The sequence below is a fragment of the Macrotis lagotis genome, chromosome X, assembly GCF_037893015.1.
Source record: "Macrotis lagotis isolate mMagLag1 chromosome X, bilby.v1.9.chrom.fasta, whole genome shotgun sequence".
Lineage (NCBI taxonomy): Eukaryota > Metazoa > Chordata > Mammalia > Peramelemorphia > Peramelidae > Macrotis > Macrotis lagotis.
Genome location: NC_133666.1, coordinates 237,344,657 through 237,362,687, shown reverse-complemented (window position 1 = coordinate 237,362,687; position 18,031 = coordinate 237,344,657). Strand labels below are relative to the sequence as shown.

Genomic DNA, 18,031 nt, shown 5'->3' with positions numbered 1-18,031 from the left:
TGCCTTCAAAGAGTTTATATTCTACTCTGGGGAATGCAAGAGGGAGTCAAAATAATGATACACAATGACACAAAATATATACAGATTAAATGAATGTCCCTGAGGAAAGAATACTGGCTTTAGAAAAAACCTGGGTCAGAATCCTCCTTCAGTTTCTTCTGCCAGTATGACCTTGGACAAGTCACATATCTCCCTCTGCCCCCTCCCCCCCATCCCAGGGCCTCAGTTTCTCATCAGTTCATTGGGCAGATTGGCCTGAGGGCCTCTGATGGACCTTTTAACTCTAGACCTATCCTACTTTTATTATGGGATTTTCTGAATGTCAGGTTGGAAGTGAACGCTGTTCTGTAATATTCATTAAGTCTAGAATCTCTGAATTTGTGACTGACAGAAATGACTTGTTAATATTAGTTAAGGTTTACATCTTAAAGGACAAGAGAAAGCTCTTGGGACTGGGAATTGAGAGGCCTGATGCTACCCTGGCTCCCTTACCTGATGCAACTCTTGGAGAAGCCCCTTAGAATATTTATTATCTAGTGATAACTGTGTTACATTCTGGGAAGACAAATACAAGCTCCTGTTGTCCCCCAAGTCAGGTCCCAATGGGGAAGCTATGGCATCAAAGGGAGTTGGAAAGAGGGGGTGCAGACAGGTCATGCGATATTCATTCAGGGCCACGTGGACAAGTCTGCAGAGTCAGGAGTGGAGAAGGACTCAGAATTTCCTGAAAGAGTTGCCAGGCAGAGTAGGGAGTGGGCTTCTCTAGGATGAGGAGGCTGCTGCCTCTGAGGTGGAAAAGGTCAGAGTTGGGAGCAGTCTCACCATCTATGAGGATAAAGGTGTTTTTTAAATGTTCTCAACCACATTTTTCCATCCCTCCCCACCCCCTAGACAAACAGACAGACACATTTACCTAAGGAATTTCTAATAGTTACAGAAGTTCAATAGTTTCCTAAATTCTACATTTTCCCCTTTGTCCCTCCCCAAATTCACTCCCCCCTTCACCAGTTACCCTATATTTCATATAGATAAATCCAGAGAAACAGGCATATAGAGATATAGATATACATACACATATAAATGATAGACATATCTATCATATATATATATATATATACGTGTGTGTGTGTGTGTGTGTGTGTGTATATATATATATATATATATATATATGAAGAGGGTGAAAGTCAGAGAGAATATTTGTTATATAAATCCAGAAAGGAGATAGAAAACCAGCAAATGAGCCAAAGTGCTAGGCTTGTATCCTCCCTCCCTATTTACATTTTGCTACTTTGTATTTATTTCTAGTAATTCCCTTTACATGCATTCTATATAAAAATGTGTGCCTTTCTTTTCTCTATTAGAATTCAAGCTCTACTCACTCCCCCAAATCCTGAATGGAGATTATTTCATTTTCTGGCTTTATATCTTTTTCCCTTTTATTTTCTTTTACATTAGTATATTTTTAAGGAATAAAACATATTTCCATAACATCATACAATAAAAAAGATGATCATCCATGAAACTGCATATTTATTATGCACAACTTGTCAATCCTTTTAAATATTCAACAAAAGTATCCCGCAAATTTCTTTTTTCTCCTTTTGCTGCCTTCCCCTACCCTACCCTGGAGATGACTATCATTAAACACAAATAGGTGTGTGTGTGTGTGTGTGTGTATAATATGTATAATATTTGTGTGTATGTATATATGTACACATATGTCTCAAATAATGAGAAAGTTTAACAGCAAGATGACCTATACTGTCCTTTCCAATTTGAACATTGTTTAAGTGACTCCGAAAGAATATGGAAGCAGGGCTTTAAAAGAATCCTGTTACCTACTATATACTCTGTCTTAAACTGCTCAATTGCATTAATGTTTTCCTACATAACAAGCAACAGATTTGTTTCCTCTTCAGTCAAGATTTTTTTCTTGTTTACTTTCATCTGAAAATTTTCCATGTTTGAAGATAATCCCAGTAAACATCAAAATAGTACAATAAAAATTTTGTTCTAAGGGAAATAATATATTTCCATTAAAGAGATTAAAACCTTCATTAGTAGATTAAGTGTCTTGGTGAGCACAGTGGAGCATTTTTAAAAAATCAGTAAATACTTATTATATATCTGTTCTGATCTAGGTACTTGATTTGGTCCATTTTCTTCCCTGTCTTATGAGTTCTACAATAAGAGAAAAACAAAAGGTTTGTTTTTTTCCTTCAAGTAGAGAGTACAATCATTCATTGACTTGGGAGCAAGAGTGAAAGGTAGGAAGTTGCTGAGTTGGTGGCCACATTTCTACTCATTTGTGTGATTTGTGTGATTTTTATTCAATCTGTAAGCAAATTTTCCAGCTACAGAGTTGCCTGTTTCACATTTAGCTGACTGTTTTCTGGGAGATTTGCCAAAAATGTTCTACAACTGGAACATTGGTGAGTATGGATTGTTTTTTTTTTTTTGTTTTGTTTTGTTTTGTCTTTTCCAAGGCAATGGGGTGACTTGCTCAAGGACCCACAGAGTATGGATTACTGTTGTTCGGTCATGCCTGACTCTTCGTGACCCCCTTTGGGAGTTTTCTTGGCAAAGATACTGGAGTAGTTTCCCATTTTCTTCTCCAGTTCGTTTTACAGATGAGAAAACTGAGGCAAACAGGGTTAAATGACTTATGCAGGGTCACACAGCTAGTCAGTGTCTGAAGCCAGATTTGAGCTCATGAAGATGTTTTCTTGACTCCAGGCCCAGAACTCTAGCTGCCCCCCATTAACCATGTATGAAAATCTATGCCTCTAAGTTCACCATCTCTCTAAAAGGAATTGAATGAGATATTTCTTCATTCTTTTGGACTCAGAGTTTATTATTATCACAATCAGACTTCTAAAGGCCAAGATACTTGTATCTGAATAACTCTGTGGACCAAACCAAGTAATGTCAAACATAGTTAATCCTTGAAGAAAAGAAAGCACTCTGCTTAAACATTCCAACTCAATTGGGGGTGATCACATCAGAGGATTATCTGCTCCAGTGTCAAGGCATCCCAGAATTGCTAAGAGGCATTGCAGGATTGGAGGTGGACTTTTCTAGTAGGAATGAGGGGAGGTGGGGAGAGTACTAGGAAGAATCATTTTAAGCTTATTGAAAGCCTAGAAATAAATGAAGTATTCATCTGAGGTGGGTAAATTTACACATGAACATTCATGTGTCTGCCTGCATGCTGGCTAGGCATTTTTGTGTTTAACCCTAGAAATTTTTTCTAATCGTACAAAAAAATTGTTACTTTTTTTCATGCCTACAAACCTTGATTTCTTTTTGGATTAAACCAGATACTTCTCATGTCATGTTAGCCACGGTTAGGAAAAAAAATACAATAATATGGGTCATTCAAATGGCCCATTCAAATGAAAAACTCTAAAAAGAGCCTGAAAGATTTACTCATCTCAAACAGATTAATCTGCTGAAAGGAGCATGGCCAACTTTGAGTTTCTTTCTGTTTTAGGTGTTTTTATTCCAAAAAAGTAATCCATGAATAAAAACTTCATATTTTATTCAACATTTAATGTTGTTATTTCTTGGCCAAGAAGAAGGGTCATGTCAAAGTGGAAAAGAGTTTATACTTACCCCTAATATACAACCAAATCTCAAACTAAATATACCCAAGACTTGACTTGACTTTCTTCCCCTTCATTCTTTCTTTTATTTTTGGTTTAAATTGACAACATTCCTGTTTTTTTTTAAATACAGATGTGCTGATCAGTTTTTTTTAATTTCCTGTTCTGTATCTTCTCCTTCCTTCCAGCCCCTTCTTCCATTCATTAAAAAGACAAAAAATGTGATATGCATTTGTAAGAGGTATTGCAAAACATATTTCTAGGGGTGGCTAAGTGGCACAGTGGATAGAGCACAGGCCCTGGAGTCAGGAGTACCTGAGTTCAAATCCGGCCTCAGATACTTAATAATTACCTAGCTGTGTGGCCTTGGGCAAGCCACTTAACTCCATTTACCTTTAAAAAAAAAAAACCTAAAAAAATAAAAAACAAACAAAAAAAATTTCCAAATTAGCCAAAGTGAGGTGGGGGAGGCAAGAAAACTAAAGTGAAAGAAAATATGCTTCAATCTGTACTCAGTTCTCTTTCTTGAGGTAGATAACATCTTTGTCATAAATTCTTTGGAATTGTCTTGGATCTTTGTATTAATCAGAATAGTTGAATTGACAATCAAGTGATAATTACAATATTGCTATTACTGTGTAAATTGTTTTCTGGGTTCTGCTCATTTCACTTTGTATCCAAGTTCATCTAAATCTTCCCAAGTTTTTCTGAAACTATCCTGTTCATCATTTCTTAAAGCACAATAGTATTCCATCATAAGCACATACCACAACTTGTTCAGCCATTCCACAATTTATGAGCATTTCTTCAATTATTTGTCATCACAAAAGGGTTTCTATAAATATTTTATCTTTATTCTAGGTACCTCTGGTTTTGCTTTTGAGACCAATCAAGCACATGGATTGTGATTTCACTGGTAAAAAGAACTAACCCTCTCTTACCAAAACAGAGTGCTACTTGTTCTTGCAACTTAGATTTGGAATTACCTGGGGAAGTTAGAGGTTTTGTAACTTGCCAGAGCCAGTTTGTCAGAAGCAAGACATGAACCTGAGGTTTTTCTGACTCCGAGGATAGCTTTCTATCCACTGTCTCTCCTTTTTGAACTTTTGATACTAAGATAAAATAGAAAACATTGCCATTTCTGCAATTTTTGGTTTTCTTTATTTTCTTACCTTCTAACATAGCTGAAGGTGGAGAGTCATGGGAGCATAATAGGATCAAATTAGAAAAGACCTTAAAGGCTATTAAAAATCTAACCCTTCATTTTATGGATAGGATGAATTTGGGCATCCTTGTTTAGTAATAGTCGTCACCCTTTTTAACCTGTAGAACACCTCTATTTGGATATCTCACCAATACTTTCAGTTCATTATGTCTGAAAAACTTTTATTCACTAAAAAATAAGTTTTCCTCTTCTGTTATTGACAGTAACATTTACCAAAACCATCATATTTTCTGAAATTTGAAATTTTAAAGTCACATTTTACATTTTTCTCGTGTAACTTCCCTCCTACATGCTTTATATTCCAGTCAAATTAGTTTATTTCCTGTTCTTTGTATATAGCATACAATCTGCACCTCCATTCATTAGCACAGACTGTCCCCCCCACACCTTGGATTCTGCTTCTGCTGGTAAGGAGGAACTTTTACTGATCCTCAGAGTTAGTGCTTGCTCCCCGAAATGACTTTTTGAACTTCTAATCTTTCATCTGTCCCTTCCTTTATTTTTCCATTGCAGATCACTCCAGGCTACTTGTTATTATCCCATGACAGTTTCCTGCTTGCAATTGTTTTCTTCTCCAACCCCTTGATTATTATTGTTGATAGTGTCATCATCTCAAATCGACTGATTATACAATTGTAGTTTTGAGAAAGGGTATCAGTGCCCTAATCCTGCTCATTTTACAGTTTAAGAAAGTCCATGATCTCAGTTCTTCTGATATTCTGAACTTTTACCATCCTGCTTGAGCCCATTCTACCCATTCTATTCTGCCATCCCATTCTTTAATCAAGCAACAACTTCCACAACAAATGCTGTTGATTCCTAGTGGTTTCAAGCTACTTTGACCTATTCCTGGATCGTCTGGAAATATCCTTTCCATGTTATTATTGACTGGACTTGTTTTGTGAAATATTATATGAAATAATATTATTATTTCATTCCAATCCTGATTTGAATCACTAGACTGACCTGAGTTAGTCTTTGCCCAGAACATCCAGGTTCTGAATTCTATTTCTACCATTTAATAGTAGTATAACTTTAGAGGAGAAAGAACATATTAAAATCATTTTTACCACAAAACCAGGGATTAGACAGGAAGACGTTTTCAGTCCCTTCAGCTTAGACCTTATGATTCTGTCTTATTAGGTGAGTAAATCAAAGTAACAGGCAACTCCAAAGGCTTTTGGATATTGAGTTGGAAGGTCACAACTTCAGATGATCCTTATTTGGAGATGAGGAATTTAAGCCCAGAATTTGAAGGGGCCAGGTTAAGCCTAGATCCTTTCTAACTAATTTGATTGTGTTCCAAATCCAATGTTCTCTTAAGTCATATGTTTTCAGAATCCCTGGAGGGCAATTTAGATAGTCAAAATATCACAGAATCCTAGAGTGATGACATTCAGTCAGTTCAATTCAACAAAGTGCCTACTATGTGCCAGACACTGAGCTAAGCACTGGGTATATACACAAAGACAAAAACTAATTCCAAAAAAACAATGTAATGTAAAAATACTTATGTCATATTTCCCCCCCAAAAATAAGCCCAAGCATAATTTTTTTAAGATACTCAATATAAACCTTGCCTCCTAAATAATCCCCAGGTAAGATGGTCACATTTAGTACATCTGTTGCAACACAGGATGGACATGATGAATTATAAAATGATAATATTAATATACAATTAAATTTAAATAATATTGACATCTATAGTTAAAATAGATTTTTGTACATGAATAAATGAAGAAATGTGGATTGTTGTACATTAAAAAAAAATTAAGACATCCCCTGAAAATAAACCCTAATACATCTTTTGGAGCAAAACTTAATATAAGATCCATTCTTATTTTTGAGGAAAGGGCAGGTCCATCCCTGGGGAAATGACTTTTTTTTTTTTAACAAATTATAGTATATGATTGTGAATACTAATATGCTATAAGAAATGATGAGCAGGAAGGTTTCAGGAAAACTTGGGAAGACAATTATGAACTTATTCTAAGTAAAGTGAGCCAAACAAGGAGGATATTGTACAAAAACAATATTTTAAGTATGAACATCTTTGAAAGATTTGGCTACTCTGATCAAGGTAATGATCCAAGACAATTCCAAAGGCCCCATCATGAAAAATGCTATCCATTTCTGAGAACTAATGAACTCTGAATGCAGATTGAAGCATAATTTATGCTACTTTGTTTTTATTGTTTTAATGTTTTCTTTTGCAACATGACTAATATGGAAATGTTTTGTATGACTTCACCTATATATAAACAGATATAAAATTGCTTGCCTTCTCAAGGAGAGGAGAGATAGAAGAGAGGGGGAGAATTAAGAAATTACATGTAATTGAGAAATATTTTACAAAATAATAAAACTTCCAAAGCTCGTCTCTGCTTGTGCTACTACTGTAGTAGGCACTTTCTTCAGGTCACTGCTAATGTTTAAATAAAACAATTGAAAGACAAAAAATAAATAAATAAAAATGTTTTCTAAAAGGTTGGAACAAGTTTGTGGAGGATTTTACATGACAGTCCCACTCATATTGGACTATTAATCCCATCTACTTGTATCTGATCAGTAGCAATCTAGGATTTATTTAAAGATCTGGAGAGAAAAACCAAATTCCTGAAGCAACTCAGTCCTGTTTTGAATAACAGCAATTAAGAGTATTTTTCTATCAAGTCTAATTGTTTCCTGGCAAGTTATACCTGCTGCCTCCTCTTCTGCCTTATCTTGATTAAGTCTTCAATCAACAAGCCTTTATTAAGTGCCTACCATGCAATAGGTGCTGATACTTGAGATATAAATATAACGAATTAAAAAACCCTACTCATATATTTTTTTTGCAAAGCAATGGGGTTAAGTGACTTGCCAAAGGTCACATAACTAGGTAATTAAGAGGTCGGATTTGAACTCAGGTCCTCCTAACTCCAGGGCTGGTGTTCTATCCACTCACTGCACCTCCTATGCCCCCTGGAACTTATATTTTTTTTTGTTTTTTTGCAAGGCAAATGGGGTTAAGTGCCTTGCCCAAGGCCACACAGCTAGGTAATTATTAAGTGTCTGAGACCGGATTTGAACCCAGGTACTCCTGACTCCAGGGCTGGTGCTTTATCCACTACGCCACCTAGCTGCCCCTGGAACTTATATTTTCAAGGGGAAAACTAAGAGTGAGTGTGTGTGTGTGTGTGTGTGTGTTAAATATGAGTGTATTTGTGTGTGTATATAAAGGATAAAAATTTATAAAGTAACTCAGTACAATGTGGCTTGGAGGGAGGGCAGTAGAAGTTGAGATGATCAGGAAAGGCCTGTTTGAAGACCAAGAGACAGGTTCTTCTTCCAATATGGAGTGCAAAAGGGATAATAAAAAGGCAACAAGATGGCGTTTTATTTGAGGAACAGAGAATGCAGTTTAGTTGGACTGCAGTGAGGGAGAGGGCATGATGTTCAGATAGATTGGAAAGAAATAGAAAATAAAGCCAAGTTCATATATATTAGGTCCCAGAACTATACACTTAAGGAAAAATCACTTGGGCATCAAATCAGCAATTAACTTCCTACTATTTGGTAAATCCTGGGGCTACAGAGAAAAGCAAAATATAAAAAGGTCCTGACCTCATGGTCTAATGGGGGAGACATGCAAACTATGAACTAACAAGATAGAAGATAATCTCAGGGAAGACAATGAGGCTAAGGACTGGGAAAGGCTTTCTGCAGGGTCTACATTAGCTAAATTTGAAACCAGGAGGTGGAGGGGTTGAGGGAGAAGATTCCAAGTATGAGGGGAAAACCTTTGAAAATGCTTGGAATCATAAAAATCTTGTGTAAGGAAGAGCAAAGATTTCTGGATCAGAATACAAGGAAGGGAATAAAGTTTAAGACTGAAAAGGTAGGAAGGGACCAGGTTATGGAGTTTTAAATAGGGTGGAGTGTTTCGTATAATATGAACAGATCTGAAGGATTTGGAGAGGAAGGATTTGAAGCAGGGAGATCAACTAGGAGGCTATTGGAGCAGTTCAGGTATGATAAAGTCTACAACAGGGTGGTAGTGTCAGACTTGGAGAAATGGGGACAGTTCCCAGCTCCACCTACTAGTGAAATTACTGTCTCAATTTTTCCTTTATCTATGAAGATATCTGTAGCCAGAGAAAGATGTGATAGAAGCTTATATAGAATGATTTTATAGAAGTATGCATATTTATGTTTAGTTTAATGGAAGTTACATAACGATTATAATTTAAAAGGGATAACAAGTTGCACATAATAAATTGCAGTTTCATGTGCAATAAAAAATTTGATTAGAGAAATGCTTGTTTTATTTCATAAATCAAAAATAAACATTTTTAAAGATCCTTAAGAAAAGGGGATGGGGGGGCAGCTAGTTGTCACAGTGGATAGAGCACTAGCCCTGGAGTCAGGAATACCTGAGTTCAAATCCAGCCTCAGACACTTAGTAATTGCCTAGCTGTGTGGCCTTGGACAAGTCACTTAACCCCATTGCCACACAAAAACAAAAAAATAAGAAAAGAGGACATAGAATGAAGGTAGAATCAATAGGATTTTAGCAACAGATGGGGGTAATAACAGCTAATTTTTGAGTTAAGTAGGATAGTTGAACCCTCTAATGAGAAGTAGGGAATAAGAGAAATCTGAGTTTAAAATGCCTATGACATGTCCAGTTGGAGGTGTTCAGTGGGCAGTTGGGAGATAAGGAGGTAAGGAGAGACATAGGGATAAACAGATTTGAGATAATGTAATCTACAGGATTGTCAGCTAATATAGTTTGGAAAGAGAGGTTCTAGGATAGTCTTGGTAAACACCAGTTTGACAGAATGACCTGGATAAAGATCTAGCCAAGGAAACCCAAGAGTTGAAAAGAGGAATAAATATCAAGAGAGAATGATGCCCTGAAAACCTAAAGGGAGTGATCAACAGTATAAAAATGTTAAAGATGAGGACTGAGAAAAGGCCATTAGATTTGGTTATTGAGATCACTGCTAACTTTGGAGAGAGCAATTTCAATAGTATGATGTCAGAAGCTGACTGAAGAGAGTAGGAGGAAAAGCCAGTCTCCAAGAGAAAAGGGTCAAATGTTACTGCCAGTTTTCTCTGTAGGTCTAGTAAATTACTTCATGCTCCTGGATGAATTTTTTTCATATTTTGATACCTATTATTGGTTTTGGTTTTTTTTAGCTCTATGTACAGCTGTTTGAGCTGTGGTTGTGAAAACATTTTTTTAATCAGCCTGCAAAACCATCTGTCTTAATTTTTTAGCAACAAATCTAAAAATCTCTTCATTTTATCTGATGGTAAGGCTAAGACTGTGTACAGTCTTTCTGCTGTGCCCAAAATCCCACTGGCTCTCCAGCATTCTTAATGATCTGGGAATTAAAAAAAAATACCCACATATACACAATTTTATTTAAAGAGTAAGACATAAATAATGGATTCTCAGACAAACTCTTTGAATGAAAAAATTTATTTTAGGAACCATTTTATGATCTTGGTCTCTCCTTTTTGCCTTTGTACAAAGCCAGAAGAGAAACATTGGCTACTTTTACAACTTTGAAACGGACTCCAAGAATATCACCAACCGAGTGGCCCTTTTGGCCAAAGCCAGCCACTAACACTTCATCATTTTCCTTGAATAAAAAATAAATGATCATATACAAGAACACATGTATATCTACCATTTCACAACTATGCTTTAATTCAGCTATAAGAACAAATTAAGTAATACCAACTTTTGTAAGAAAATGTAATTTTAGTCAAAAGAAAAACACAATCACAATTATATACTTACTTCCAAATAAACACTAAAAATCAAATAGTTTATTTGAATGGTTTTTAAACCAAATTGCATTTCTACCACTAGGTAATAAGACAGTATAAAACTGCTTAGAAATTTTTATTAAATATTTATATTTAACTGGTAGGATAGCGTTTTTGGTTTTGGTCAGGAAAATTACTCTTCTACGAATAAATTTCCTTTCATGTTTATAGTCATAATGCTATCCAAAAGAAAGTAAAAGGACCAGCTTCCCCAACAACTATCCAGTAATTTCCTTTTTTTGTTTAAAAATAAATTACCTCAATAAAGTTCAGCCATCATTTGGAACAAAGGCTGTGATTTTCTTGCCATTCTTGATCAGCTGGACTCTCACACACTTTCTGATGGCAGAACTGGGCTGCTTAGCCTCTACACCCCTGAAATTAATTGTGTTTAAAAAATTTATTAATTGAGAACTTTCCTTCCAACTTCTTTAGGGAGTAGAATAAAAGCTCAATGAACTGTAATTCCAAAAAGATTAACCTGAAATCCTGTTGCGACCTCTGTTGCTAATATAATTCACACCTTCACAATGCTTTATGGTTTTACAGAATATTTTCCTTCACACTGTAAACCGGGAAGTGCTAGGAAGGTTTTCCATTTTATAAAGAAACTGAGACTGTGGAGATCATCAGAATTAGTTATTGGGGAACCCGGGACTCAGGAACCTAGACTCAGCACTGTCCCAACACTATATTCCAGTGTTATAACGCACAGTCAAGGTAAGCTTAGGTGCCAAAATGGAAGAGATTATAGTGCTTTTGTATTAGTATTGAACTGCAAACTATATAAAGCAGAAGTAGAAGAGCTTTTACAGGTCACACAGTCAAGTGTTGTTATCAGATAAGTGAATCCAGGAGGAAGAGTTTGGATTCAAACCCTGGCCCTCTCCATCCAAATTCCATACTCTTTCCGCTGTATCAAGGTGTATAATTCTTATCTCAAAGAGCAGGGGAAAAAAAATTAACCTAAGACATGGAATTTCAAATTATACCCCAGTAGTAAAAGAGCTCGTTCCACCGTCTCTGCTTGAATAGACAGGGCTTCCACTACTGAAGGTGGTCCATAGGTGGCCATTTGGCCGTTTCTCCCTTGTTTCTGACACAGTGCCTCCTCATCCTTGCCTTCCGGAAGCCTGTGATGAGTGGAGGCAAACAGATGGCAAAGACAAGGATGCCAACCCGTGGTACTAGGGGGCAGACAGGAGCCGACCTTGGCTGTGACTCGGTACCGGACTCCTCTCAATCACACTTCATTAGAGGGCTCAGGCACAAGCGGCAAAACCCGTGTGGAGCGTGTGCCAGGCGGCTCCTGCGGGGGCCCGGGAGCCGTGAGGCGTTGCGTGGCGCAGGAGGGGCAGGGCAGGGGCAGGGCACGGGCCGCCGGCACTGGCACAGGGCGCGGGGCTACCGCTCCGCTGAGGCCGCCTCCCCCGCCTGCCGCCGGGGCTTCTGCTCACCGGATGCGGCGGGCGGCGACTTCCGGCCCGCCGCCGCCCCTGCGTGCCCGCGGGCTTCTCTGCCAGCTCGCGCCCTTGGCTGCGGGGCGCCGTGCGCAGGCGCCCTGTGTACGCGCGGCCGGCCCCCGCCCCCTCCGCCCTGCGGCGGCCGCTCTTCGGCACGATTCTCACCCAGGACACGCTCCCGGGCGCCACGCCAGCAGCGTGCACGGCCCGGGGAGCCCCGCAGGCCGGTGACCCCGAAACACAGCACGGGGCCGGACGGCAGGAGCGCAGTTCGGGGTGGCGGTGAGAAGGGAAACCCTCCCTCGGGGGCTCTGTGTGATTCTGCACCTGCCCCGTGCCCCCGGCTGGTCGCAGATGCCCTCTGAGCATCTTCCCAGTTGTGAATCTGGGATGTCACTGTAGCGGCGACAGAAGCAGCCAACCTTTCACAATAAATGCCACCCCCTAAATTCCTCACTTACAATCACAATTGAAACCAACTTTTATTAAGCACCTATTTTGGGAATCACTGTAGTAAATAAGCAGCCAGTCTGAGTCACTAAGATTCATTGTAAGTCTTTTGACAAACTAATAATGTGATCACAGGCAGAACGAATCAGTTTGTTACCCATCTACATTAATGGACATCGAGCTTCAATGACTATCTCCCTACCTAATTGCCTACTGCCTTCAGAAAAGGCACACAAGCTTCGGAATCCATATTACTTGAGTCTAACACTACAGTACCCCTATGACCTTCTGGGTTTCTTAGTTTCAGAGAAGTATATTCAAGGGAGTCAATGTTATATTTAGCTCTTCACCACATGAGAAAACATTTCAGCGCTAGAAAAATTTGATGCTATGCAGCTGGGCCCCAGCATCCTATTGTCTGGATTTGGTCCCGAAGAACATAGGTATTGCCATTTCCAGTCAATTGTTTTCTCCTTATGGAGGCTATTGATCTTGCCAAATGTGCTCATTTCCACAAAATGAAGTGAAAAAAGCACTGGATCTAGTCAGAAACTAAGGGTTCCTAGCTTTTCTGTGCATGACCTTGAGCAATTAACTAATTTCTTAAGTTTGGTAAAATACAATCATATTATCTCCTGCCTTTAACTCCCAATAGATCTCCTAAGGCACACATTCCTCTTTCTGTTGTCTCATATCATAAAATCAAAGTATCAAAACAAATAACATACCCTTTTTATCCACAATACAACCATGTCTAAATCCCAAGAGATAAAAGGGATTAAGAGCAACAATTACAAATATATTTATAGCAGTTTTGTAGTGGAAAAGAATTGGAAAACTGATGAGATGCCCATCAACTGGGAAGCTGAACAGAAGCTGAATGTGATAGGAGTACTACTGATCTGTAAGAAATTATGAGCAGCCAACTTCAATCAAAGGACAATCCAGAGAGACCTAATTAAAAAAAAAAACTCGAGTCTGAATATAAAAGACTACAACATTCACTTTTATAACTTTAAAAAATATTTTTCTTTTCACCTCCCCATCCCCTCAGTTCTAATTCTTAAGAGGGTGGTAGAAAAAATAAGATTAATTGGGCAAATTCACCTCAGCTAGATTTTAATGAGGGGTATTCCTTCCTGGTACTTGTGCTTAATAAACGCTTGCTAATTGGTATGGTACAATCATTATAAAGCTTTGTTCACCAAGGTACAGCAAGACAGTTATAACTTAGATCTTTTAACTTTTAAGAATCACCTAAAAAGAGCAGGAAAAAGACACACATTTGTTACATGAAAGTTTTTTACTATGACAGAGACATCACACAATTTTTATGATCTTGGTCTTTCTTTCTTGCCTTTGTACAAGGCCAGAAGAGAAACATTTGCAACTTTTACAACCTTGAAGCGGACTCCAGGAATATCACCAACAGCATGGCCTTTTCGACCAAATCCAGCCACCAAAACTTCATCATTTTCCTAAAAGAAAAACAAAAATTATCTCCAGAATAATTAAAAAGATCCACAGAAAACAGCATTTTTTTAGCCTTATTTCCTTTCATTCTGGGAAAAAAGGCAAACAGGCATAATTACAATGGATTAAATTTAAATTACCAGATACTAACCTCAATAAAATTCAAGCAGCCATCATTGGGAACAAAGGCAGTTATTTTTTTGCCATTCTTAATCAACTGGACTCTCACACATTTCCTGATGGCAGAATTGGGCTGCTTGGCTTCTACACCACTAATAAAATAAAAAAGAAAATTTGGTCTGAAGATATAACTTATCAGTTCAATTATTAAATAGCTTTGAAAAAATGCACAGTAAATCATGTATAAGTTTCATATTAGATAAATATAGCTATTTTTAGCCTCCTCTAAAGTTATATACTCCACTGACATTTGTGATAGTGCTCATTATATGCATACACATGGCATATCCAACTATCTATAAATTGTAAAGACCAAAAATTCTTAACTTTTTCCATCATTTGCTTACTGTCTTCCCTATCAGATTTTGCCTTTTGGGTCCTCTTTAACTTACTGCAGATGCCTAGCAGTGATTTATACAAAGTCAGAGCTAGTACTTGTTAAGACATCAAAACTCCACATCTTTCGGATTCCAAAGCTATCTTTTCTATTGACTGTACTAGGCTGCCTCTCAATCTTAATTTATGCTAGGATATGATAACAGAACACTAGAGCTTTACAATTAAGTTAACTTGTCCATTTAAATATAATTTATAACACCTTAAACTGTACAGGAATACCCATTTTGTTCCCACTTACACTTTTTCCAAGACAATCCCTTTGGCATGAGATGCTCCTCCAAATGGGTTGGCCTTCAAGGCAGTGCCCAAATGTGCTTTCTTATACTGTTTGTCATGCCACTTTTGGTCTCTCCTGTGGCTGCGGAGCTTCCTAGCAGTACGAAGACCACGGCACTTACCTAAAAACGAACATGGGGGAAAAAAAAACATTGGACATTTTAGCTGAAAAAAATATATTATCTTTTTACAAGTAACAACTCAAAGTTTGAGAAGTATGGTATGCTTTTTCTAACACTTTTCTGCACGTCTATGGATCTAAATTTCCAACAGTGGCATGTTTACATCTTTGATCTCAGTCAGGAGTCCTCTGAGGTAAAATGGGGAGACTGTAATAAATGACTGAGCTATTTTTTTCTTTCTTTCCTAGAAAACAGACTTATACTTCCTTTTTTATCACAGTGCCCTCCTTTAATTCTTGCTGTTTCTCACACATATCTCATCCTTGTAGCTCGGCATGACATGCCCAAAATGTTCTTCCTCCTCTCAGACTTAGCTTTCTTCAAGGGTTAAACTCAAATTCCAGTCCATATTAAATGTTTTCCTAATTCTTCAGCTGCTAAAATCTTCAAATTATTCTGAATATATTTTATGTCATCAAATATTTACAATATACAGATATGATTAGGTGATATTCAAGACCAGGGTCTATTTTTTTCCCCAGTTATTTAGAACCGTTTCTGGATACAAATGCTTAACAAACTTCTGAGAAATATTTATCCGTTGATTGATCTCATCCCAACAGAGAAACTATCCATTTTCGTTCCCAGTACTTGGTAAATCCTTGACAGATACTTAAAATAAAATATGAAGGGGGAGGTTGACTTTTCGTGTTTTGTAAAATTAACTTGTTCGTTTAAATATAATTTGCAACTTTTACGGAACTCAGAAAGCACTTTTAAAGAGAAAAAAACTCTGCTGGTTTAAATAAGATGCGGCCCTGCCTCCTAGGAATATTTAAATGAAAAGCCGCGATCAGCCACCGTGTGTGGGCCTGGACGAACCAAAAAGCGACCATTTGCAACAATGGAAGCCGCGCTTGCAGCGAGGCGGCCGGCGGAACCGCGCTCCCCACGGCCGCGGGCCCCCGCACCGGGCCTCGGCTCCCAGCCCCGGCCGCGGGCCCGACCCCGCACCGGGCCTCGGCTCCCAGCCGCGGCCGCGAGCCCTGCCTCCTGCCTCCTGGTCCTCCTCCCTCGCAAGCCCACTTCCATATCCCCAGCGCCCGCGCCCCGACCCCCACGCCCGCCCGTGAGACCCCGCAAGCCCGCAGCTCACCCATGCTGCCGCCGTCCGGGCCGAGAGCGCGGAGAGAAGGAAGGAAGGAAGGAAGGAGGCGCACACCCACAATCCCCTGCGGCCTCGAGTTCAGCCGAGGCCCCTCCCAGGGCTGCCCGCGCCGAGCCTGACTGAAGTGACGTCCTCGGGATTTGGGAAGACGAAGGGTGAGTTTACTTTGGGGAGTTATGAGGTTTTTTTTAACGCAAAAATAATAATAAAATGAATTCCCGAACCCCAGGGGAAACTACAATTCCCATAGACCGCCGGGCTCTCTATGAAGACCCCCCCCTCCCCGCTCATGCGGGGGGGCGCATGCGCTCAGGGTTGCCAGTCTCTGAAGCCCACTTGGAATCTGGCGGAAGCGAGCGCCACGTGGGTGAAAAGATGGACTAGGGGCACGTGGAGAGACAGTTAAAGGGTCAGGATCAGGTCTTTGGTGGCGAAAGGACCCAGCCCTCTTTACCATCGTTTCTACCCAGTTTCCTTCTCAGCCCACCGGCCCACCCTTTTTGGTTCTCTTAACCTCGCTCACCCCCACCCCTTCCCCTCCCTTCTCAATGCCTTTTTCTTTGTTGTATTTTTGCAAGGCAATGGGGTTCAGTGGCTTGCCCAAGGCCACACAGCTGGGTCATTATGAAGTGTCTGAGGCCGGATTTGAACCCAGGTCCTCCTGACTCCAGGGCCAGTGCCCTATCCCCTGTGCCACCTAGCCGCCCCCCACCCCTTTGCATCTGGCCCCCGATGGTAGTCCCAGGGTTGCCACTGAATCTGCCGCTCTCAGAATGATCCGGTGTCGCCCTCCTTGTCCCCATTCGTGGTGCAGTGAACCTCCCTGGGCTTCCATGCCTAATTTCCTGATCCTTTGTCTCTTTCCATAGTAACATCTGAAAGATCTGCCTTTGCTTCCTTCCTTTGCTTCCAAGGATTTAATTATCCCCACTCTGGATGGCCCAAATCCGGGTGCCGAGGTTGCAGCTCTCCCTGAGATTCAGGCCTGTGTTTTCAAAAATCCTTTTGTTAATAAACTACCATCCCTAGCCCACCCCCACCAACCCCAGCTCTCTCTTCTTTTCTTTAACAACTACACGTTTTTGACTCATAGAAACATAATTCTCCCCGGACACATTTTATCTTAAGACTCTTTCATCCAATATTAACCGCTCTTCCTGTCCTCAAACAGGAAGATTCAAAAGGAATTTCAATGGCACCTCAAATTCAGGCCTCAATTTCTTCATCTGTAAAATAGAAGGGTAGAAATAAATGTTCTTTAATTTCCTTTTTTTCCCTTAATCTTATGATCCTATGTCCAAAACTAATCTCATCCACTTCACACCCATAACCTGATATTTCCTAAATTCAATAATGTCAAATTCTACGGAGAGGTTCAAAAAGGAGGACTGAGCAAAAACTATCAGATTTTGAAACTGGGGTTATCAATAACTCCCCCCATCTTTGTATTGTTAAAAAGTAATTAATTAATTTTTCCAGCTACATACAAAGATAATGTTCAACAATTATTTTTTTAGGTTTTTTTTTTGCAAGGCAATGGGGTTAAGTGGCTTGCCCAAGGCCACACAGCTAGGTCATTATTAAGTGTCTCAGGTCATATTTGAACTCAGGTACTCCTGATTACAGGGCCAGTGCTCTATCCACTGCACCACCTAGCTGCCCCCAACAATTTTTTTAAGAAAGATTTTATTTATTTTGAATCTTACAATTTTCCCCCTAATCTTGCTTCCCTCCTCCCCACCCCCTACAGAAGGCAGTCTGTTAATCTTTACATTGTTTCCATCATATACATTGATCCAAATTGAATGTGATGAAAGAAAGGAAGAAAAATAAAGTATAAGAGAAAG

At 39.2% G+C, this 18,031-nt stretch overlaps 1 protein-coding gene across 1 annotated transcript; it reads right to left on the bottom strand.

Annotated features, from left to right (window-relative positions):
• Window positions 1-13,850: 13,850 nt before the first annotated feature.
• On the bottom strand, window positions 13,851-16,399 carry RPS23 (ribosomal protein S23). Its single transcript, XM_074202371.1, has 4 exons — window positions 16,173-16,399; window positions 14,857-15,016; window positions 14,191-14,311; window positions 13,851-14,044 (listed from the first exon to the last, which is right to left on the bottom strand). Exons 1-4 carry the CDS (start codon window positions 16,174-16,176, stop codon window positions 13,898-13,900), a joined length of 432 nt encoding a protein of 143 aa, XP_074058472.1. The 5' UTR covers window positions 16,177-16,399; the 3' UTR covers window positions 13,851-13,897.
• Between the last annotated feature and the right edge of the window lie 1,632 nt (window positions 16,400-18,031).